The 26139-nt window shown below is 39.1% G+C and overlaps 1 protein-coding gene across 2 annotated transcripts in view; it reads right to left on the bottom strand.

Annotated features, from left to right (window-relative positions):
- The window catches only part of LOC149213660 (embryogenesis-associated protein EMB8), a 244387-nt gene that overhangs the window by 177021 nt on the left and 41227 nt on the right, over positions 1 to 26139 (bottom strand). For both annotated transcript variants that reach the window (XM_089392092.1, XM_089392090.1), the window contains exons 3-7: positions 20691 to 20822; positions 3993 to 4135; positions 3791 to 3888; positions 3578 to 3672; positions 3400 to 3453 (exon numbers count right to left, since the gene is read on the bottom strand). In XM_089392092.1, the coding sequence (XP_089248218.1) occupies positions 3400 to 3453; positions 3578 to 3672; positions 3791 to 3888; positions 3993 to 4135; positions 20691 to 20822 (522 nt within the window). The remainder of the gene's footprint in view (positions 1 to 3399; positions 3454 to 3577; positions 3673 to 3790; positions 3889 to 3992; positions 4136 to 20690; positions 20823 to 26139) is intronic.

Here is a 26139-nt window from a genome sequence, read left to right as displayed (position 1 = left end):
CCCTGCATTGGGGTTTGTCCCTGGCTAGTCGCCACATCTTGTGTCTTTTGTCTTGGCTTGTTTTCTATTTGATCGTTTTAATGTTCTATCTGCACTTTACTTAATGTATATGTGGTTGTTAATCTATGGCTAATAAGAAGAAAAGAAGTAAACTTCTCTAAGCATAAAACATACCATAATTTAACAATCATGGCAGATGGGTGAGTGGACACATGGTTGGCTCAGGTGGCGGAGAAATGGCACAATGAGCTAGTTGGTGGCTGCAAGGGGTTGCTCGTTGAAGACCATAGTGGAGAAAAAGAAAATCTCCTAGGGATATCACCCACAAAATGGTGGATAAAAGATCCTTAAACTACCTTTTTCCTTCTTCACCTTAGCTCTGATACCATGTTAGAAAATCAAAAAAGGCAAAAATATTTTCTTTATATAGGTAATTACTTTTGATTCTTTTCTCTTTATGTTCTTCTTTTATCTTTTAGTTCATCAAGCAATTACCAAAACAATAGCACAAAGATCATAGACACCAGATATAGGCAGGTAGCCAGGGCAAAATCCCTATCTAGGGGAAAACCCAGTCAACAACTCTTCCTTAAAAGCTTCTTTAGATAATCCAAGAATCTTGACCTAGACCCAGACTTCCTCTTAACCAAGTCAGCCCTTTTTTGCTTCTTGCAGATGATAACCCTTCAATAACAACTTCGACCTAGTAGCAACAACTTGCAGCAGCAGCAGCTTTGACCCAACAACTGACAGCAGCAGCAACTTTGACCTGACAAGAGAAACTTCGATCTCCCAGAGGAATCCACCTAAGAGAGACATAGATAGCCCAAAATTTCGATTTTCTCTTGTTCTTCCTCTTTCTCCAACCTCACACTCCTTTGGCCTTCCTTTCTTACTTTGCACATACCTTGATTTCTAGGTTTGCTCCAGTGGTCTTTTCTCAACACTTCTTTCTTGTATAGAGCCTTTCACACCACAAAGGTTTAGAAGCACAAAATAAGACTTGTTTGTATGTCTTTAGAAATTTCTTGACATCTTTCCAGCATCTTGCAAAAACTCGCACAAGGATGATATTCAAGCTCAATGACTATTCAGGGAACCTTGCAAAACTCCATTATCTTCAATTAGACATGATTCTTGAAAGATCAAATTTGTAACGTCCTTGAGCATCAACTTGTCATTCGTCTTTGCTTAATTGGGATTTTTATTCCACAGATTGCTAGCATCAGTCCTTCCTTTGTTACCAAACCATCCCTTAAAGAATCAACAAGATAATCTTCCATAGGTGTCCACTAGTTGCACACAAGAATGTCTCCAACTGTTCACAATATATATTAGATAAAGATCTGTTATAGGCCTTCCTTATGATCTCAAAGAGGTTCGGACTTCTTCCTTTAGACCTTAGTCCATATAACAGGGAGGCTCAAATAGGCTCGGACACCTCGGACTTCTTCTTTAGAATGGGCTTGGTCTTCTTGACTGTACCACGGGAATAGATTTTGGATTTTTGAATTCTTTCATACAGATAATAGAGTTTGAACCTCTTAGTATTTTTCACAATGACGACAACACAGACTTTTGTTAGTACACTCGAACTTTTGAACACTTTGATCACTTCTACAAGGTTAACAAACTGAAGTAAAAGAAACTCAGACCTGTAGCTTCTCTCCACAGAGATAAAACTCTGACTTGATCATTGTTCCACGGATATAATAGGCTCTAACTTGATCAAATTCAGACCTTCTTTCACAGAGAGAAGAGGCTCGGACTAGGTCATGGATTACAGAGGTAATGCAGCTCGGACTTGTTACTATTCCACAGCAGACAAACACAAATTTTCAGCATAGAAGTCAAGGTTTGACCTTGATCTTAACATGGTCATCAATCTTGATGCAATGAAGGCAATGAATGATCTTGATTCTTAACCCTTGATCTCCTTGCAAATTGTGGTAAACAATTCTGGCCTTCTACAAACAAGTTTTTTGTTCTGTTGCAAATTGAACTAGGACTTTTTCAACTTTTTCAGACTTAGGCTTACTTAGGGCTTCCTCAAAAAAAAAGGTGATCTCAGTGCTCCTTTCACCAAGGCCTCTGACACCATGTTGATTTTCTAGTTGCAAACAAGACTAGAACAATTTTCAAACTGATAGCTAAATCCAATGATACAATTTGACTTCTTTTAGAGCATTCCAATCATTAAGCAATTATACATGAAAATTTCAACCATTAACTTCAATAGAGCAATAGAGATCATAGTGAGACAATGAAATAAGAGACACCAAAATTTCTTGGGACAAAACCCCACAAGAGGGAAAAGCCAGTAATCTTTCCTTATGAGAGTTCAATTCATCAATTGTACATCAATATATTCCGGTCAAAATGTCCATCTTTGACCTCAATAATTGCCAAGTCAAAAGAGAGATAAAAAGTCAACGAATTGCTCGCAGTCAAAGTCTGAACAAGGGGGCTGAATTTCAGCCTAAGGCTACTGGTCGAAGGGCCGAAATTCGGTCCTGAAATTTCACAGAAAAATCAGTCAAACCTCAGAGTTTGACCTGCAGTCAAACTTTGGTCAACTGCCAGAACAGAATAAATCTTTGGTCAATAAACAGTCAATGAACCACAGAAAAATCAGCCTCCAACCCTTAGTCAACAGCTCAGACAAACAGCAGAAATCTGGTCAAGTCAACGCTGGTCAACAGAAGTCAAGAACACAGAGATAGTCCTTCTTCTTCCTCGCACGTGTGAGCACATATTCCTGTAATTTGTCGAATGAGTGAGTTCTGATGATGTCAAATGAGGTCCAACGAGTACCAATATATATGTGAGTCAAGAGGTGGGTTTTGACCTTGGGGTCAAACCCCTTCAAGTAGTGGGGTCGACTTGTCCAACTGAGGCCAACTTTGACAGTTGGAAAACAATAATTTCTTCCTCAATTTTGCCAATGAAAATACCGGCCGCAGCTACCATTTTTCAACACTATAAAGGCTTCAGGTGTGTTCTAGGTTAGGACGGTTATAAAAAATAAGAGTGTCTCTAGACTCTAATTCATTTATCAGACTCTGATATGACACATAAGTGTTAGGAATAATAATAGATGCCACGGGTTGGCAGGAGGCTTTCTTGTCAAGCTGGATTACAATGTACTTTTTCAGAGTTGTAAATCCACTCATGCTCATCACACGAGAATAATATATGTTTATTTCCAATAAATCATGCAAGAGAACTATGATAATAGAAAAGAATGTGGATCCACTCTTTCTAAGAATCAAAGAAAGTGAAATAGTAACTACGGGAATAGAAAGAATGTGGATCCACTCTTTCTAAGAATCAAAGAAAGTGAAATAGTTTTTTTATTAGTATAGCAAAGAAAATTCATCATATATTAGCTATCTGTACCTTGATATCTTCTAGAGGGATACCACGAGAGGGAGCTATTGGATCATTTGCAGCCTGCATCAAATAAAGTGAATCACTATCACTCATCTATCTGCTATTCTATTGTCCAAATTAAAACCTCTTCTTTAATAAATTATTGAAAACCTTGACAGAGGTAAATATTGAACAATTGAATCACCTGGATGCATAATAAAGAAGTTTGGACATATTTAATAGAAAGAGAACTGCTTGAATTGCTGTAGTAGTCATCTACTGATTTGTACCCAAAGGATACTAAGCAAGTATCCAAAACAGAAATGAGAACCTGACGTCAGATGGTAAGTAAGATCATATTGCATTCCATAGATATGATAGCTTGATTTGTGTTTGCTTAGACTTGAGCAAGACGAACCTCTTGTTAAGCCTTCATCAAAATCCCTTACAGATCTTGCTTTAGCCACCATGGGTATATTGTATTCTCCTTCTATCCCTTCAAAAAGACGTTTATGCCTGCCATTACAACAACAAGCATTGAAGTCGCAGGTTTATATAGGAAGCAAAAGAATAATTTGATGCATGCAAGTAATGTTCTAAATCTATCAGATAAGCCTTACTTTTGGAATATGTTGCGAAGACCTCTAGCAAGAGCTTTATCATAGACATTATTGAAACCCTTGTGAAAATCCTCATCTGCAATGACCAAGTTGAAAGGATTGCAAAGAGAAACTGCTCCAGAGAGGGGGCAGTTACCAGCCTCCTTCATTAACATTAAAAACTCCACATGTTAATTCTACAGAAAAGAGACAACCCAAGATCTAAGAAAACCAATCAAGATCTATGCATGCAAGTGATATTATTAATATAGAAGCAGGTGATAATGGAAGGAAAAGACTATTGTCCAAAGCTGACTTGGATTTTCTGAAGGTGACTGTGAAAAGATGCTTGTCTGTACAAAGTCTGAGTATCCCCCATTCTCAATTCGATTTGAAAGTAATTAAAACACTCCAATTTATGTTTTGATTTGGAAGATTTATCAAAGATAGAGTTTAATCGGGTCAGATTTGAAAAGCATCTTTTAGCTAACTGCAGAAGCTACAAAAGAATCATAGGGGATATTGTAATAAATCTATGAAGCAATAACCCACAGCAGGAGTATTGATGTGAGAGGAAAAAAATCAATGGAAGAGGAATGATCAACATGTTGGGCTTTGTAAGAGTTCCCAAAACCACAAGAATGGAGGAGATGCTGTAACAAACAAAGTTCATATACTCTGCTGAATATTCAGAATATCTAAAATATGTAAATATACATTATAGGACAAGTAATATTTATATAGAAGAATTTTTTATGTAAAATTGATATGATATACGATTACAAATGAGGGTCCTGCTAATATACATGACAAGGTGCCCCTTCACGAATAGTCATGTCCTTTAGAACATGTCTCAATATGCTAATTATTTATTAATTATTAATTATATATTATATTCATAATGTTGTCTTGCCCTTCAGAAAATCTTTGTCCTCAAAGCTTATTGATGGCAATGCTTGATATTTTTGTCTATCTCGTAATGTCTTCTCATCTTTTTCAATTCTTGGAACTGACATTTTTGACGATACAAGGCAATATGAACTTCCGAGTGTGATACAGAATTGTCATACTGTGAAATCATCTAACCATCCCAAATTATTCTATGGAATCTTGTGATTACTGGAGACTTGGGATTGTTACCTACCAAACGTGGGTACTCTTAGGAGAGTTTTTCTCCTATTCATCTTCTTCCAGTCAGCAGCCAACAGCCCCTGCAGCCACTTTGTAGCCGATGCGATGTGCCACTTTATCTCTGCCACCTGCATCACTTGTGTGTTTCCTCACCCATTTCTGAAGAGCACATGTTAGAAGGTGGGCAATCTGATCCAAAAGGTATGTTTTTCATAGTGCAATTGGGTGCTTATGCTTGTTTTTCATTTGGGCATTTTGGGTATGGATTATTGGGTGACTTGGAAGAAGGAAAGGCGTTGAAGGTGGTTTTCTTCCCTTACCTTAATTGGGGGGTTAATCCTCAATCCTAGTCCCGTGGGATATCCCCTTTTGGCCTATGGCCTTAGGAAGGGCACCATTTGGGACACCACGATTTTGGTAGTGGGTCTCATTTTCCCATTCCATATTTATCACTCCCCTTCACACATTACAAGACCTATTTACTATTTCCATTCTCCAGGTTCACATGACCATTGGGTCCATAGGGCACTAGCACACTCCCCTTGTCCGCATATCTAGGTTAGGCCTAGAAATGTTGCCCCGGAGGTTGATGCAGCTAAAAGAAATTTAAAATCATATCATGGCAACAAGAAAGAAACAAAAGAAAAAGAAAATCATAAAATGCAAAAGTTAGCAAGGGCATTAAATAATAGCACATGGGTGAAATCCAAGCATGGACTTTTCCCCTTATCATTATGGCCATCACCTTGGTTCCTAGCAGTGTTGTGAAAATCGCGATTTAAAATGAAAAAATCGTGATTTTTTCCTTCTTCCGATAAAATCGCGATAATTAAACAAAAAAATCACCGGAATTTTTCGCTGATTTTTATTGAAAAAATCGCGAAAAACGAAAAAAATTGCGATAAAAACTTTAAAAATCGCCGGGGGTCGCGACAGATGGCAGTGAGGTTTTATAATGGTTTTTTAAGGGATGCTAAAAGTTTGAAATGCAATTTTTTTTGAAAGAAACAAATAATTTTTGAGTGGGGCAGCTTAATGATCAAGTCTAGGCCCTAGTATTGATATGCTATTCATGGTAATGTAAATTCTTAAAGTAAAAGTGACATTCTCCTTAATCTTCATTTTCATCCTTTTACTTAAATTTTTAACATTACCATGAAATGACTCGGGATGTTTGAGAGTGGTTCCAGCCTCATTGGATTTCATATGGAGAAAGTAGAATTTTAGATTTCATTCAAAATCCAGCAGACTTATCAGTTTTTCAGGATTTCAGGATTGGGAGATTGTAATGTTTCCAGGTGACACCAACTGCCCGGGCTACCCCAGCCACCAGTAGAGGACGTGGTCTACCTCCTATAGCTCCTACTTCTAGTTCTTTATCTTCTAGAACATAACAGACTCCATTGCCAACTCCACCAGCACCAACATCTACATCTAGAGGGAAAGGGAAAGATGTGGTATTTTCTTGCAAGAGGGACAGAGGAAATCAATAGGATTAGACTTTAGTTATTTTCTTCATTTTATTGTATATGACATTATGACATGATGAGATACATTATCATATTTTTTGTTGATATTTTGAGGCTGAGTTGGGACTCAAGAGTCAGGACTTACTATTCAAGACATGATTCAATGTTATGTGTGATTTTAGCGCTAGAAATGATATTAAACATCTTATATATTAGTTTTTTTATCATATTTATGTGTCAATGTATTTATTTTATGTTGTAGATGGTTTAGATATTAAAAAATTTGAAAAAAATGAATATTTTTGTACCAAACGATTATTTCCCGATTTTTTCCAATAATTTCCCGATAATTCTGATTTTTTCCCCGCGCCGATTTAATCCCGATAACGATTAATGCAACATTGGTTCCTAGTGTTAATTGTTGGCATCTCAGTGACAAATTCCAATCATGGGACTAGATTCCTCTTACCGAGAGGACCAATTTTGACCTTTGAAGCAATGGATTTGGACAAGGGAAAGTGTATTTTCAAAGTAAAGCCCACAATGTTACATTTGATCAGGTCAGCCCTAAAGCAAATTTGACACCCTTGGAAGCCTAAATACAAGTGTCCTCGACCTCATTTGGACATCATCATCAAGCATATTATTCTCTCTTCTTTGAATTGGTTTGCACAAATCTAAAGAGAGTTCACGGAATTTGGTTCGTATAGGTCCAAAATTGCAGGGTCTGAAGCTCGCACCTGTGATTAGGTTTTTTGGTTTCCAACCACAGGCTTGACATAGGGAATTTTCAGTTATAACCACAGGCACGTAGGCTCATCATTGTGGTTGGAGCATCTCCGCCGCACCCATGACTCTCCCTCCATGCAGTTGGGATCTATGGTTTTAGTTTGACAATTGACCGCAGTTGACTGCAAAGTGGGAAATCTATCTCTGATCAATATTGTTGCTAAGATCATATCTATGATATTGTTTGGTTGATATTGTTGGATACTTTTGTATGGGCTAATTGTACTCTCTATTGAACATTTCATGACAATCTAATAGAAGAAGAATTTCAAAGGGTTTTCCCTATTCGTTGACCAAAATCTAGTGTCTCTTGTTGATGTGTTGATTGTATCCTATTGTCATTTGCATTTACTGTTTTATCTTCAATTATTGTTAATTGGAAATACTATTCATTGATAAAATATTGTTAATTAAAGAAGTGTATTGGGCTAAAGTAATTGAAACAACATAGAGTAGTGGTAAAAATTAACATGGTATCAAAGCTAAGGTGAAGGACAAGCCCAAAAGGAGACAAGAGTTGAAGCAATCATCTTTGGAAAGTTGAAGGAGCCTATCTAATCAAGTCAATATGTCTTCCTCTTTCTTCAAGGAAAATGAGAAGTTGGGTGACTCATCTAACTTTGTTGCATGGAAAATCAGGTTGGAAATCATAGCTGATAACAATGATGTTTTGGAATACATTCAAGGAAAGGTACCTGAGCCTCCAGAAAATGCTTCCACTGCTGCCAAGAACAAGTACAAGAAAGGTGAGTTAAAAGCAAAGCAAATTATAGTTGATGGTTTACAAGATAATTAACTTGCATATGTTGGAAATTTGAAGAAGTCTAAGGATATGTATGATAAGCTAGTTGGCATGTATGAAGTCAACAATTTGAATGAAATCATCTCCTTGAAAGATCAACTCAAAGATATGAAGATGAATAAAGGAGAGTTTGTGCAATCCTACATTATGAGGATATCTCGTCTTAGAGATCAATTACAAAGAGTTGGGGAAATTATGCCTGACAGGGAATTGGTGATTGTAACCCTTAGAGGTCTCCCTCCTATTTTGGAAACCTTCATTACTACTATAAGCAATAACAACAAATTTCCATCATCTGATGAGATTGTTGGAAAATTCACTCAAGAATAATCAAGGATGATATCAAGGGGCAGGATACAAAAGCAGGAAGCAGGAGAGCCCACCACATTCGTCACTCATAACAAGAAGAAGAAAGGAAAAGGACTTCCATCAAATTCAAGGAAGCCTCCACCTCGAAATTAAAAGAGAAGGAATGAAAGAGAATCATCTCACATTGAATGTTACAATTGTCACAAGAAAGGTCACTATGTTCAAGATTGCCCTGAGAAGAAAAATGGTTCACGCTACAACACTAGAAGCAACACTAACAGGTTTAATGATCAAAGAAGAAGAGATGACCGAATAAATGATCATAATGGAAGAAATGAAAGAATAAAAAGAGATTCTCCAAGTGATCTTGAAGAAGATCATTGTCCTCAAAAGAACTGAAGATATTCCAGGTATGAAAGTAATGTTGCTAATCAACCTAAATATATCCTTATTTTTGTGCTCACTAGTTCCACTCCTTCGAATTCATAGGATAGTTGGTTGGTTGATAGTGGGTCGACTCATCATTTCTCTAGGTATAAGGAAGTCTTCTCTTGTTAATTTTAGGTATGTTCTATGCTTAGAGCAATTTATTTCAATTTTCACAGTGAGCTCAATATCTTTTCCAGATTAGCAATCACATCAGCATTAAAGTAAACTACAGATAGAACATAAAAATAAATCGGAGAAGACAAGCCAAGACAAGAGGACACAAGATGTGGCGCTAGCCAGGGACAAACCCCAATGTGGGGAAACCCTTGATCAATTCTTCTTATATGTTCTTCAATAGTTCAGCAGAGAGAAAGGGAGAGAGAGATAGTACATTTACAACAGATGTCAACACTTTGACTTATCTAGATAAGAGCATAGATCATCTCTAAGAAGATGATACATGAGATCAGTTGAAGCCATGCTGCTTCAACTGATTCTCCAAGGTAACTCCTTCACCTATCGTTGTGCTGCATTTCATCATCATGCTGCATCTCACCGTGCTGCACCATGCTGCACCCATCATCATTATGTTGCATCTCATCGTGCTTCATTAATCATGATTGTACCCATCACTGTACTGCATTATGTGCCATCGCTGCACCATGTTGCCACACTGACCTATGTGATGGTTGCACCTTACTTGCTTGTTGTCCCTTGCTTTCTTGTTGTCCCTAGCATGCTTGTTGTCCTCAGCATGCTTCTTGTTGCATGCTAGTTGTCCCTTGCATGCTAGTTGTACCAATACATGCTTGCTGCACTAAATATCATGCAATTGTCCCAATGTTAGTTAGTTGTCCCTTGCATGTTGCTCTCCTTCGGAGACAGATGCTCTGGCTATTCAGCAATTCCTGGCAATTCTGACAATTCTGGTTGTTCCCAGCAGTTCCGGCAATTCCAATTGTTCCCGACAGTTTCGGCTTCTGCCCTCTGCGTCAGCTTTCCCGCTTGTTCCAGCAGTTTCGAAAATTCTAGCTATTCCCGACAGTTCTGGCAGTTCTGGCTATTCCCAGCAGTTCCAGCGTTTCCCAGCAGTTCCAGCTTTTCCCAGTAGTTCCAGCTATTCCTGGCAGTTCCGACAGTTTCGACAATTCCGGCTATTCCCGGCAGTTCTGGCTATTCCTGCCAGTTCCGACTATTCCCGGCAGTTCCGGCTTTTCCCGGCAGTTCTGACTTTTCTTGGCAGTTCTGACTTCTACCCTCTGGATTAGGGCAGCGTTATCCCTTAGGATCTCTCCTCCTACTAAAACCCAAAGACAAGTAGAGAGGAGGAGATCCCAAGTGTGTTGAAATGACTTGAAGGCCACCTCTATTTATACTAAAACGTTGAGCACAAGTGGGGTTTATTTGGTTGCTAGCCGACCTTAACGAATTGTCACATAACACAAATAAAGCCATATCTCCACGAATACTTATCGGAATCGGATCATCTTTAGATCAATCTTACACCTCTCGATGAGAGGGATCCAAGAAAAATATCAAATTCCATTAATAAGATGACCCACATGGAGTTTGGCCCTAGTTGCCAATTTTAACACTCCCTCTCAACTAGGGAGAACTCCATCCGCTGATCCATATGTCCGACTGTACTATCTCTGCCATCAGTGCCCTGCACTACTTTGCTCTGCTGAGTTCTCCTTAGCTCTGCTCAGCTCTTTTGAACCATGAAGAAGAAGAATTGATCGAGAATGTCTCATACCATTCTCTACTGACCCAAAGTCAGTTTCATCTTAAGAGAGTGTGTCACATCACTCTTACTGGCCCGAAGTCAATTTTATTGATCCCAAATCAATATCACAAGAGAGTGTCTCAAACCACTCATGCTGATCCTAGGTCAGTTTCATTGATCCCAGATCAATGGAGGTCATCCTAACATAGGAAGTACGGTAGATACATCGATGCGTCCATCAATAGTACTACTATGGTCCCTAACCCCATTTCCCTGCTGATTGATCAGATGAGAGGTATTTCTCGTGAGTCCCAAACTGCATGGGTAGGATGCCTTGACAAAAACTAATCATCCTGTCCACAAGAGAATGAATCATCCTACCCCAAAGTCGCCATGGGAGAACTAATCACCCCAACCCATAAGAGAACTAATCATCCTGTTTCACAGTTGCCACGACAGAACTAATCATCCCAGCCCACAGGAGAACTAATCATCCTGTTTCACAGTTGCCACAGGAGAACTAATCATCCTGTTTCACAGTTGCCACAGGAGAAATAATCATCCCGGCCCACAGGAGAACTAATCATCCTGTTCCACAGTTGCCACGGGAGAACTAATCATCTCGTCCCACAGGAGAACTAATCATCCTGTTTCACAGTTGCCACGAGAGAACTAATCATCCCGGCCCACAGGAGAACTAATCATCCTGTTCCATAGTCGCCACAGGGTATCACAGGGGAAGGTTGAACCTGTCATCTTGTACATAGCGCACCACCAGGGGAGGGTGAGTCGCCCTGTGGTCATATGTTGCTCCAGTAAGTACCCCAAGCCCCCCAGAGCTCCCAGAGCTCAATGCATGCAACATGCAGGACCCTTATAAGAAGGTCTCTCAACAACTCCAAGTCATTCGAGAAAGTCACAGATTTGATCTTTCCCCGGGGCTTTGACAAAATGTCTGCAACTTGTACATCAGTCTCAATGTGATGGAGCCTCCTCGCTCATCGACTTACCATATCCCAGATAAGGCAGTATCTGATGTCTATCTGCTAGAGCAATCATCGAATACAGGATTCCTCAATAATCGAATCCCCCCTCTGGTTGTCACAGAGAATCTCAGTGGTATTCATCATGTGTACAAACAGCTCACTTAAGAGCTTCTGCAACCATGCAGCTTCACACGAGATCATACTCGTAGCTATGTATTCGATCTCGGTGGTGCTTATAGCAACCGACTTCTGCTTCCTCCTCATCCACGATATCGAAGAAGAATCTAAAGAGAACCAGCACTGAGAAGTGCTCTAGTGATCCTCCACACTCCCTGCCCACTCAACGTTCGAATAATCATGCAGTTTCATATTTCCGACAGTGTATCTCAATCCAAGAGAGATTGTGCCCCAAGGATATCTTAGAAGATTCTTGGCACCAATCTAGTGAGGCTCAACCAAATATGAGTTCACCATGCTAACTGCAAAACATATGTCCGAACAGAAGTTCACCAAGAACATCAACGCGAATGAGTTTATGAAACTTAGAGGCATTTCCCAAATCTAGTCTGACATCACTACCATATAACTTCTGAAAGTTAAGATCCTCGAGGTAGTCACAGGCTTGTAGTTTATCATTCCACATCCAGAATCCAACTCCCTCTTACTTCTGCAAATGAGAGGGTCTGCACCTGTCAGAAATAGGTCGTCCTCATAAGGTGCCGGTATGAGAGGTCTATCATCCACAACCTTTGGGTAATGGTTTGGATCGGTTTCACTCCTAGTGAATCTTAGCTTCATCTGACAACTATCAATCCTCTCATACTATGCCCGAGGAGTTTTGCTTCAAGCCATAGAGGGCTTTCTTCCACTTGCATACGTGAGATTACTAATCATCAATCTCAAACCCCTCAGGTTGTTCCAAACCTGTGGACCTGCTACATGAGGGGAATGGTCCCCTTGTAAGATTTTCCTTTGATACATCTCAGACACGTACTTTCATACTCTTTTTGAATTTAGGGATCCCTGTCACAATCTGACTCACAGACCTCCGGTGCTATGTGTCAATGGACATGTCCCCAGTGGACTTCCTACAACTTGATACAACCTTGAACTCAAAAACATCTTTGAAAATCTATTTTCCAACACGTACCTTTCCATCGATGAGTGCCACCATGTAACCTTTAACTTCCATTACCGAAATGGACACCAGGTTCTTCTCGCGATCAGGTACATAAAAGAGATTCTGTAAATGAGTCGAGTTACCCTCATTCAATTGAGGGGTAACATTCCCTACACCATTTCCAGGATAGGTGGCATTGGCTCCAAGTATAATCCCACGATATTTCCATCTCTACCAAATTAGAGAGTGCACCCTTCTATCCGATGAAGTGCCTTGAAGCACTGGGGTTCCTTGCTTTCTTTGAAGAGTCGGCCATTTCCTTGATGACCTGCATTACTTGTCATTCCTTCAATCATTGAGGATGTCCCTCTCCTTAACAGTCGAGCATTCGTTACCTCTCCCATAGGTCGAGAGTTCGACAGGCTCACCCTCACCCTGCCGGACCTCTCCTTAACAGTCGAGCCCTGCCGGACCTCTCCTTATCAGTCGAGCACCTAAAGGTCCTCTCCTTATGAGTCGAGCCTGCTTACGCATCCTTAACAGTCGAGCATGCTTACGCATCCTTATGGTCGAGCCTGCTTGCGCATCCTCTCCTCTCCTTCGCATAATGGCCGAACATATTGCAACCAAGGCATCAGCCTTTCCTTCCACCCTTAGATCTGGACTTCCCAATGAAGTGATCTTTAGGTAGGCCATCAGAAACTTCCGTTGCACCAAACAGATAATATTCTCTGCTTCGACTTCACCCTCGGTGAATTTGAAGAGGGATGAGGAATCCACTGATCCTTTTTTCCTTTCCCAACTGTCTTCGGTGATTGCTCTTTCACTCTTGTTTGGGCATTGTCTTCACCTCAGCTCTGATACCATGTTAATTTTAGGTATGTTCTATGCTTAGAGCAATTTATTTCAATTTTCACAGTTAGCTCAATATCTTTTCCAGATTAGTAATCACATCAGCGTTAAAGTAAACTGCAGATAGAATATAAACATAAATCGCAGAAGACAAGCCAAGACAAGAGGACACAAGATGTGGCACTAGCCAGGGACAAACCCCAATGTGGGGAAACCCTTGATCAATTCTTCTTATATGTTCTTCAATAGTTCAGCAGAGAGAGAGAGAGAGTACATTTACAACAGAAGTCAACACTTTGACTTATCTAGATAAGATCAGAGATCATCTCTAAGAAGATGATACATGAGATCAGTTGAAGCCATGCTGCTTCAATTGATTCTCCAAGGTGACTCCTTCACCTATCGTTGTGTTGCATTTCGTCATCATGCTGCACCTCACCGTGCTGCACCATGCTGCACCCATCATCACTATGTTGCATCTCATCACGCTTCATTAATCATCATTGTACACATCATTGTATTGTATTATGTGTCATTGCTCCACCATGTTGCCATACTGACCTATGTGCTAGCTGCACCTTGCTTGCTTGTTATCCCTTGCTTTCTTGTTGTCCCTAGCATGCTTGTTGTCCTTAGCATGCTTGTTGTTGCATGCTAGTTGTCCCTTGCATGCTAGTTGTACCAATACATGCTTGCTGCACTAAGTTTCATGCAACTGTCCCAATGTTAGTTAGTTGTCCCTTGCATGTCGCTCTCCTTCAAAGTTCAGAGACAGATGCTCTGGTTGTTCAGCAATTCCTGGCAGTTCTAGTTGTTTCGGCTATTCCCGGCAGTTCTGACAATTCCGGCAATTCCAGTTGTTCCCGACAGTTCCGGTTTCTACCCTCTACGTCAGCTTTCCCGCATGTTCCGACAGTTCCCAATAGTTCCGGCAGTTTCGGCAATTCTGGCTATTCCCGACAGTTCCCGGCAGTTCTGGCAATTTCAGCAATTCCGGCTATTCCCGACAGTTCCAGCAGTTCCGGCTATTCCCGGCAGTTCTAGAAGTTCTGGCTTTTCCCGGTAGTTCTGGCTATTCCCGACAGTTCCGGCAGTTTTAGCAATTCCGGCTATTCCTGGCAGTTCTGGCTATTCCCGACAGTTCCGGCTTTTCCTGGCAGTTCTGGCTTTTCCCGGCAGTTCCAGCTATCCCTGGCAGTTCTGGCTTTTCCCGGCAGTTCCAACTATTCCCGGCAGTTCCAGCTATTCCCGACAGTTCCAGCTTCTACCCTCTGGATTAGGACAGCGTTATCCCTTAGGATCTATCCTCCTACTAAAACCCAAAGACAAGTAGAGAGGAAGAGATCCCAAGTGTGTTGAAATGACTTGAAGGCCACCTCTATTTATACTAAAACGTTGAGCACAAGTGGGGTTTATTTGGTTGCTGGCCGACCTTGACGAATTGTCCCATAACACAAATAAATCCATATCTCCATGAATACTTATCAGAATCAGATGATCTTTAGATCAATCCTACACCTCTCAATGAGAGGGATCCAAGAAAAATATCAACTTCCATTAATAAGATTACCCACATGGAGTTTGGCCCTAGTTGCCAATTTTAACATCTCTAATTTGGTAGAGAAGGAATCAAATTTGAAGATTATTCTTAGAGACAACTCCATTCATCCCGTTAAAGGTTTTGGGTCTATTAAATTCCATTTGGATTCTGGGGAATCTGTTTTGCTCCATGATGTGATGTATATGTCGGGGTTGAAGAAGAATTTGGTATCAATATCTACTTTGGAAGAGAAAGGGATGAGGATTGCTCTCATCAAGGGAAACATTCTTACTTGGCCTGTTGGATCCTCTATGAGAGATGCGGATCGAGATTTGAAGGACTCTGTAGAGTCACTGAAAGACCTCTTCTAGCATTAGTCTATCATACTAATCATCTAAGTGAATTATGGCACCAAAGATTGGCCCATATACATTATGATGCTCTTCCAAAATTTAATAAATTGGTATGTGGAATTCCCAATGTTCAAGTCCATGTAATATTCCTAAATGGAATCAACAATAAATAACAAAAGTATGTAACTTGAAACAACACACAATGTTGAGATTTGTAGCTTGGGAGGTACTCCAAATCCTAGGCTAGGGGGTTGTGGAGGTTGGAGCACCACAAAAGTGCTTTGTGGGCTTGAACTTTGCACCCTAGATGATGGGTATGAAACCACGAGGAATTTGAGTGATTTGACACATGGATGTGTTAGAGGAACCTTAGAGGAGAAAGGGGTAGCGAAAATCACTCAAATTTGAGGTGTCTATGATGAGATATTAATTTTTCTATGTTGTTGGTGGGTTTTGTGGCACATAAGTCAGGTCGACTTGGTGTGTTGGTGTGCCACAAGACATGTTTGTTGACACCACATGAAAGTGTATAAATAGGAGTGAGGAGGAGCCTCATTCCTCATCCAATCATCGCACTTCTTTCTCATGTGAAGCCAAGCAAAGGAATTCACAATTACTGGGATTCGGGTGTGATTGCATTAATTCGCAGTTACAAGAATTCGTGCATGATTGCAAGAATTCGTGATTACAGGAATTCAGGTGTGATTGCAGGTATTCGCGATTATAGGAATTCGCACATGATTATAGGAATTCGCGTGTGATTTCACGAATTTGCGATTACAGGAATTCGCAGTGTGATTGTAGCAATTCGTGATTGTAGGTCCAAAGAGAAGTCTTGCTCAGATCCAAGGTGTTTTGGAGAGAAAAAGTGGGCGACTTCAAGGAGGAAAGGTGCAAGATTGGGGTCCTAGAAGAGGATAGTTTGTGGAGTCTGTTAGCAGCCAAGAGGAAGGGTAATCATAGTGGTTAGATGCCCTAACCAGTGAGTAGATGCTACAGCAGAGAGGTATGTATTGTTGATTATTGGTGCATTTTGTATTGGATGCTCGTAGACTATTGGAGGGCAGTGTGAGAGTGTACCAAGTTAGCCCTAAGTGCTGAGACCTAAGAAGGACATTAGGCCTGCTAGAAGTGGCAAAGTTGGAGCAGCCTAAAGAACAACTTAAGGAGGATTGTAGAGGCTTGCTTCAAGCCCTATGTGCACCATGTTTATGGAATTAGGTGGTTGCTAGAGTGGCAGAAGGAGAGCTCACAGGTCTAATCAACCAGGAGTAATTTATACAGCCCTAGACTTGCCTTGTGGAGAAGGACATCTACAGTAGAAGATGGTCATTCCTCCTAGCTCGTGTTCATTGTGGGAGAAGGACTTCTTATAGTGATAGGTAGCATCCCTTTGTGCCCTATGTTAGTCTTCATTGGAGCAACGCAAGGAAACTATAGTGGGCAAAAGTCCCTGAGTAACTGAGGTGCAGCAGTTGGGCGCAAAGTCTCGATGTGTTGTGTCCTTGATGGACTAAGGCACAACTAGTGAGCAGATTGGATAGTCGAGGTTCAGTGGCCAGATGGACTTGGATCATTGATAGAGGCAAATTGGTATTGCTATAGATCGGGAGTCAACAGACTAGGCAGGGACAGGTTACGACTAAGAGGAAGTGAGAGAGTGCGCTACATCAGCCAGATGGTCAGAGTATCTTGTTGAGGGTAGATTGGTTATCGATGGACTAACACCAAGCCCCATTTTTTGTTTCTTGTACTTGTGGATGTATGAGGGCCATTATCCCTAGTACGAGAGCCCTATATTGTTGTATTATTCAGTTGGATTATTGTACATAATTTGTGTAAAAAATTGTGTATATTTTGTGCACTAGTAGATTTACTGTTGTTTAAATTCCGCTGTGCATAGTAGACTTGTTGTGATAATTGGCTTAGTAGCATTAGTGATCTAAGATTCTATCCTAGACACCAATATTGTGGAAAAACAACACACAAAATTTGCAATCACACACACATATAAGCAGTGACACAATTAGCAACACCAAATTTACTTCTTTTATTAAAAAGTTTGGCACAAGAGCACAATATTGATGAGGAGAAATGAACCTGGGCTTGCAACAAGAAGCTAAAGCAAACCCTAGGTTGTAGAATGATTGTTCCAACTCCCATGAAGATGCCCACAAAATTCTAAGCTAGCCCATAAAATCTTTGTCACTGTTGCAAGATAGGAATGAGGCTTTCTGCCACTTCAATGCTCGGAATCCTCTGAAAATGCAGTTGGATCTTCCACTAAATTTTCCCCACATGACCCAGAAAGGGATTGGTCCCAAACCCCACCACCGAAAACCCACAAAAAGTGTGAATTTCTAGTCTCACTGGTTGGATGCACATCCTAGAAACGAGTTGTTGCTACTCCGCCAATCTTCTAGGAAAGGGCTCCCAAAATTACCTGCAATTTCCCCACAAATTCTCCCTTAGTTCCTCCAGCCACCAAGTCCACAAATTATGTTGCTCCTATTGCCCACATGTGCCTCCGCCAGAAGAGTGTGTAGGCCATCAAATGCAATTATTTGGCCGAGAAATCTCCTTCATTGATTGACTTCCAAACCACCCAAAATCTTCTAGAAATATGGCTCCAATTCAGCCCTGAAAATCCCAGTAATTAAGTTTCTCCACATCTGGCTCCCTCAAGAAGTGTGAATTCTCCTCCAACATCCCTGTGTTGCGTAGAAGTGGAGGGTGGTACTCTAATTCCACCGAAGTAAGAGCTGAGATCTTCGCCCATAAATCTCCTTGTGCTAAGCAACACTTTGTTCACCTGGCTGAGCAGCTCAAGCAAACTATTGAGTTCAGATGTGAAATTGACAAAAATCCCCAAACAATGGCCCTCACCCTCTATTTAAGCTTGTTGCCTCCTTTTTCGTCTTGGTGGGGCCTAGCCTCCACTAGCTCGAATTTTCCCCTCATTTCCTCTGTCTCCAAGTGCGTACTCTCCCAAGAGGGTGTGAATTCCTTGTGAGTGGCTGCCACATTCCACCAAAATTTCAATCTTTGTCTTTTTTGCTAAGTTGGGTTGCCAAAAATGTGTCAATGCCAAAATTGGTGTCAAAATTGAGTGACCTCCTTAGTATTTAAAAATTTGGAGATATTGCAGTCCGCTCTACCAAAATTTTCTTGTCCTCAAGCAATTTCAGCGTTGGATGTTGCAACACCTGCACCCCCTCCCAAATGGCATCCTTCTCAGGAAGGTCTTTCCACCTCACCAAAAATTCCTTGATTGTTCTGCTCCTCAGCATATGTTCCCTTGCCTCCAAGACAGACACTGGAACTACCTCTAGATGGCCCTCATCATCCAATGGTGGCGGCTCTGTGGTGGTCATGACCTATTGTCCTAATACCTTTTTCAGGCACGAAACATGGAAGACGTTGTGCACCTTGCTTCCTGGTGGAGGCTCCAACTTGTAAGCCACCTCCCCAACACGCTTGGTTACCCTATATGGACCATAGAAGCGAGGCTTGAGCTTCTCTACCCCTTTTTGTTTTAGTGAGGTTTGTTGGTAAGGTTGGAGACATAGATAGACCATATCCCCCATCTCAAACTGTCTCTCATTCCTGCGCCTATCAGCGTACAGTTTCTGTTGATTTTGTGCCAACTGCAAATTGTCCTTGAGAGCCTTGAGGATCTCTTGGGTCAATCAGATCCAATCTTTTGCCCGGGGGGCCTACTATCTCCAAAAATCATGTCAGAAAATGGAAGTGCATCATAACCATAGAGGGCGCAAAAGGGAGACATACCAATCAACACTTATACGAGTATGAGGGAAAATGTTCAAGAAACATTTCCTAGATATTCTATACAACATAATCCAAAGAATATTTCGCTTTCATTAATATAGATTCAGTTACTTAATATTTGATCTTTTGTGTATCTTTCATTTTATCTGAAATGATAATGCAAAGAACATTTCGCTTTCATTAGCATAGATTTAATTACTTAATATTTGATCTTTTGTGTATCTTTCATTTCATCTGAAATGTGTATACAGCTGACTGAGGTTATGTCCTAATCAGCTCTGTTTCTAGTATAAATAATAGACACAAAATGAAAAAACACAAAAAAATAATAGAAACTTGAACAATAATGATAGAAAAGCACCCAAAACAAATAAACTAAGATCCTAGAAACAGATATGTGAATCAAGTACCCTTAACCCTAGCTATGGTAATCCTGGTGAGTCATAAGTTACAACTAAACCCATTCATGGCCATAGGGTCTCAATGCCCCCAAGGAGGAGTATAGTCGCCAAAATAGACTAGAAACGACAATTATACCTAATAGGAGCAGGGAAAGGAACCAGTGAAAAGCGGTTAATCTCATATTACAGTTAGCCGACCCAAGAGAACGGGAGGAAACGACCCTGCAAGAGACGAAGAACTGGAAGCATATAGATTGCAAGGTTCCAGAAATGGAGAATGCCACTTTATGGGTAAGCAGTTCTAAAGTCTCTGACCTGCTTGTGGATGACAAGAAGGATGGCCTACTTGTGAAATTTATTGATAGACTAATGCTTTGTTAGATTATTAATCTTCATTATTCAGGATTATTAATCTTTGAGGTGTTGTGTATCTTCAATTCTATCTGAGATATTTATAGGGCTAATGGATATTATCTCCGAATCAGCTTGGTTTTCATTCCAAATAATAGACACAAAAACTATTAGAAACTTGAACAATGATGATAGGAAATGTACCTAAAACTGATAAACCAAGCTTTTGAAAAGACATATGAATCAAATATCCTCAACCCTAGCTATTATAATCCTGGTGAGTCATAAGTTATATCTAAACCCATTCATATCCTTTGTATCTCTCAGTGCCACCAAGTTGGAATATAGTCGCCAAAATTGCCTAGAAGGAACAATCACACATGATGGAAGAATGAAACGAACCAATCAGAGCAGGCAATCTCATATTACAGTCAACCGACCCAAGAGTACTTGTAGACGAGGCAAATGGAGGTAACAACCCTGTAGGAGGATAAGGACTAGATCGATCTACACTTCAAGATTCCAGGAATGGAGAATACCACTGCATCAGCAGGCAGTTCTGAGTCTCTGACCGATGTGTGGAGGACAGTAAGAACAGTCTAATTATGAAGTTTATTGATAAACTAATGTTTTGTAAGTTATTCAGGATTAATTCCCAGAATGTAGTCTCACCTCGCCTAAATACCGCACAAGGATATTGCCCCCAAGGGACCAACCGGCCGCATATATATTCGACTCAGAAAAACGAACAGCTACATGATTCACGACTTGGCAGAGATCCTTTGTAAAGGAAGCTGAGTAGAACTGCAAAAAAGAACAGAATATTTATATTAATTGTTAATTTAAAATAATAAAAATGCAAAGAATAATTTTTTATGACTAGAGATTTCAAAGTAAGATTTGGACTAGATTGACTCCAATGCCAGGCAAGCAAAAAAAGTATGACCTTGAAATAACAAATAAGTTACTGCAGAAGAATTCCAGTGACACAGTTTTATAATCCCATAATAGACAAAACTAGTAAATAATCTTTAGAGAAAACAATGGAAAAATTGGAGAGATTTCAATGAAGAATTTAAACAAAGATCAAATATCATAGCCTCAAACATTTCAAAGTCAAGCTATATTCCAGGGAACAGATTCTTCAAGTATGGCCAGGTGTGCATACAACTCAGGTAGAATATACAACACACAAGGAATTTGCAGCTTGATCCCCGCTTCACAACTGACCATAACCGAGAAATCACAATGTAGCAGTCTTTAATTAAGATCTCAAAGAGACCACAACAAAAGTAGTACTGAAAGTTTAATCTTGCATTAGCATTCTTCAAAATGAATAACGGTTCAAAGGATACTGCTTTTACTCGAGGGTAGTCGGTTCCATACCTTAAAATATTGAATGGTGAATATGTATCTCATTTAATATGGACACGGCAAGTTATGTTTGAACGCATAAATTATTTAATCAGTGCATCCAAAATAAAAATCAGACACCATACCAAACGAGTTAGAGCTAATCAATATCGAATGAAAAAGATAGCTTCTTAACTTAACAAATGAAAAGCGTATGAAAACAGGCCATCTGTTTCCTAAATCAAACAAATGAACAATGCATTCATCGGCATTAAGATCCAAACACATATTAGCCTATCTGCTTTAAAACAAGAGTGAGAACAGATCCTCCCGCTCAGATATGGTATATCAAACTATAAAGCTTCAACATAAAAATGCTTACACTTCTAAAAATGATTGCAGAGTGTCTATGAAGATAATTATTTTATGAATGTCTAATGATCTAGAAAGAAAGGTCGTTGAGATTTACAACTAGTGGTCAATAAACTATAATACTGTTGTTAAAAAGCAAAAAGAAACGATAGAAGGGTAACAATAAAACATAGTATGAAGATCTGAGTGTTTAAGACACACTGGAATGTAGCAAACAATAATGCTATTCATATCATTATCATTTTAATTTTTAGTTTATTTGTTTTATATAATTTGTAAATTGTGGATTATCATATTAATGCAATCATATAATTAACTGCTTGGTAAAGGTCAATAAAGATCTAATTATTTACTTCATAATATATTTTATTTTATTTTATTATGAGAAAATTAAAATAATAATAATAAAATAACTAAATTATAATTTTTATTATTAATAATGAGTATGTCTTCCAGATTAATCACATGTTTTAGAATGGGTCGACGTTTCGAACCAACTAATGTGGTTCATCCTTAGGATAAATGGTGAGAAAGACAGTCTTAACAAAAGATTAAATAGCAGAGAAGCATCCGGGAGAAGACCAAGATTGAATAGCATGCAGCTATATCATGACCCGGGAGAATATTAAGATTAAATAGCATGTGGCTATATCAGATTAAATAGCATGCGACTATATCATGAACCGGGAGAAGATTAAGATTAAATAGCATGCGGCTATATCATGACCCCGAAGCTTCTCTGCTATTTAATCTTTTGTTAACACTGGTTTTCTCACCATTTGTCCTAAGGATGAATCACATTACTTGGTTCGAAACGTCGACCCATTCTAAAACATGTGATTAATCCGGAAGACATACTGATTATCAATATGGATCACAAAAGTCTGAGATCTAAAATTTTTATTATTATTATTATTAAAAAGAATTAATATATCTATTAAACATAGAAAGAAAAAAAAAAGAAATTATTTTAACGTCCATGAGGCTAAAGATAGCCTATGGGATAGATTGCTTCTTCATCTACTTGATATATTCAACCCTTTTCAAACCCCTCGCTAAATAGATTATCCCAAGAGCTAGCAGTCAGCATATCTGCATAACTTTCCCTGTTGTCTTTCAAGGCCTCACATTCTAAAATGAAATGTTTTTTTATTTCCACTTTTCCGGAAAAACAAAAAATGCATACTCTTTCCATAAAAAAATTTGACTGTCCAAGAGATATTGGCCTCTATGTATGCTTTTGGTTTATGACTATGAGTGGGATTAAACACTTCAATATAGTATTTTTTCTTTCTTCCTAGCTCCTTATCCCAAGTACGCTTGTGGAACTTATCCATAACAAAAGAGTTTATCTCTTTGTTATTTATGGGACACACGTTAAGTCTTTGTGAGTATGCACATGAGTTGTCCCACTGATTGAGGAATTTATCCTTAATTTCCTCCACTGATTGAGGGAATAAGTATGAGTTCTATAATGAGAGAATCAGTTGACTTAGTTTAAACTAGTCAAGTCCAGTTAGATTAATTTAACAAGTTGTTAGATTAAGAAGAAATAGTTTGTTAATGCTTGCATGCATGTGACAACTATTATTTTCAGTTAACTTAGTACTCTCTCATGGATAACCAGTGCATGTCAATTATGTCAGAGACCCAGTTGAGATCAGATGTGGGACAGTGTACTATTAGATGCTTGACTATTTCTAGTAAGTAGTTTTTGCATAATTGAGAAACTAGTGTCTTCAAAGATTGCGTAGTTGGACCATAGGTTGACTTGGTATGTTTGGAATTAATTGCATATGTATTTGCTATTATTTCCTAAGCAAATTGCGCAAGGAATAGGGATTGGACCATAGGTAAAGCCTATATATGCAGGGCTTGTTTGGTTCATGATATATATCTTCATAGTTCTTTGAAAACTTGATAGCTTGAGAGCTGATTCTTTTTGTATTGTGAAGAGGATTTCCACTTGATTGATAATACATGGTTGGGGTTTTATGCTGGTGCTTTCCCCTAGATATATCTTGTGTTATGTGTGATTATTTCTCTTGATCAGTTATGCATGTTTCTACTTGATGTTGCTCATGAATTCGATTATGCTTCTGCTTAATGTTTTGTAGAAGTAGAACAAGTATTATGCTTTAGGACATTGCATATATCGATTTGTTCTACAGGTGAAATTTCTACACTCTCCACCTATTTTGAAAAGCATAAAATGTTTTCCAACCCCCCAAAGTTCTTTTCTTTCTACAACCATCCCAGCTTCGATTTTTGTTGAAGTCAATTCCGAGGTATTTGTAATTTGCAACTTCTTCCAGAATGTTGCCTTCAAAGTATAACTTATGTTAGTTATGTTTTTTTTCTTAGAGAAAACCACTACTTTCGTTTTGCTGATATTGACTTACATCCCCACACTTCAAAAAAAATGCTCAAGGGATAGTAAGTGCTCTTGCAAACCAAGAGTCGATTTAGCAATTAGAATAAGGTCATCTGCATACAAAAGAAGCCTTATAACAAACTTGCCCAAATAGATACCATCATCCCCTTGCGAATTTAACCACCCCTCAAGCTTGTCGATATATAAACCAAAAAGGGTAGGAGATAGTGGGCAACCTTGCTTGACCCCGATATCGCTTCTAAAACTTTCAAAAATGCCTGCTGAAGTTCTAATTTTGACTTTCACCTCTTCATACAGCCTATGCACAGCTGCTCTCAAATGTTTAGGAACCCTAAGTTCCTCCATTCTGTGTGAAAGCTTATCCCTAGGAACCGAGTCAAACGCTTTTCTAAAATCAACAAAGCAACAAAAGACTTCTTCCTTTTTCTCCCAAACATTTCCAATGATGTGCCTTAAAGTTATACAATGATCAATTGTGGAATGCTTAGGTCTAAAACCTGCTTGCCCTTTAGCACGCTGCTTATCTCTTTCTTCTATCCACTTGCTAATTTTATTTTCTAGCATGCTTCTAAATAGCTTTGCAAACAAAGGGTTTATCATGATGGTCCTATAACGGGAGGGATTATTGAGGTCACCACTCTTGAGAAGAGGTATTGCTAGACTAGTTGTCCAATCTGAGGGGAGCCCCTGTTGTATGATGATGTTGAAAATTTTTGCAATGTGAGATGCAAGGATCTTTGAGCCCCACTTTAGATATTCTGTTTGGAGTTCAGCTAAGTCTTTTGTTTTTCCAACACCTAACTTCTTGATACCCATCTCTACCTCTTGCACCGTGAAGAGTTCAATATTAGTGTTGACCAAGGGGGGAGGGTCAACCTTGGGATCTTGCTTATAGAGTTGTCTTGCATAGTCAAACCATTTAGAAGTTGTAATACTATTTTCAGTTTATATCTTTTTCGGTTGGAGCTCCTTCCAAAATAATTTGGGATTATGTTTCCTAAGAAAGATTAGTTTTTCCCTCCTTGAAACCATGAAATCAGTATTTTTCTTGCTTAATAACTGCTTGTAAGCTTTAAGCTTTAGGTTATCCTTGTTTGGCTCTTTCCACATTATCCTTGCCTTTTTGCATTCCTCGTCAAACCAAGCATTAATAGGAAAGCAATTTGTTTCAAAGTTTTTAATTTTTGCTCTTTTTCATTTTGCAAGTGTGCATTGAATTAAATGTGTTAATTCATGACTATGAAGGCCGTGAATTGTGACTTTATCCTTCTCGAAGAGCCTCTCTAGCGTCATTTTGAAAGTATTACAATTTTCTGGAGTCAAAAGAATTCTGCCCTGCGTGAGATTTTGTTGAACATGCTGAATTTTTTACTCTAATTGTTTATTTCCAGCCCAAGAGAAACATAAATAAATTGGCTTGTGATCTGATTTTAAGTCCCACAACTGATCTCCAATCAAAAATTCCTCCATTTCCTCACACAAACCATGCGAGCAAATTACGTAATCTACTACACTGGCTCCATTGTAAGTATTGCAAGTGAAATTACTGGACTTTGCCCATCTAGTCAAGCTAAATCAAAGGCCCCACATAGAGTAAGCAATTGTTCACCTAAGTCACATGACACGAGGACACGAGACACGGAGGACACGTAAATACGAGTATTCAATACGAAATGCAGCGATTTGGAAATAGGACACGAGGGACACGTTTTATATATATATATATATATATATATACCGAAATATAGTTTTTTATCCATATTAAATTGCAAGTTGCAGCTTATCTAATCAAATTAAAATATAATTACTTCTCAAAGTTCATAGTTCACTTTAAAAAATAAATAGAATCAAAATTTACTATTTATAAATTAGAATGTGATATGCTTGGTCTTGATTCTTGAATATTCAATGTTCATTGTTCATGTACAACTTACAAGCACATAAGAAAATAACTAAAGTCTAATCCTATTGATTTCCTCTTCCCCTCTTGCGAGAAAATGC

The sequence above is a fragment of the Pinus tabuliformis genome, chromosome 1_1 (genome assembly GCF_031772625.1).
Source record: "Pinus tabuliformis cultivar Carrire ecotype Pingquan chromosome 1_1, CPIR1, whole genome shotgun sequence".
Lineage (NCBI taxonomy): Eukaryota > Viridiplantae > Streptophyta > Pinopsida > Pinales > Pinaceae > Pinus > Pinus tabuliformis.
This window is presented reverse-complemented; position numbering and strand designations above follow the sequence as displayed.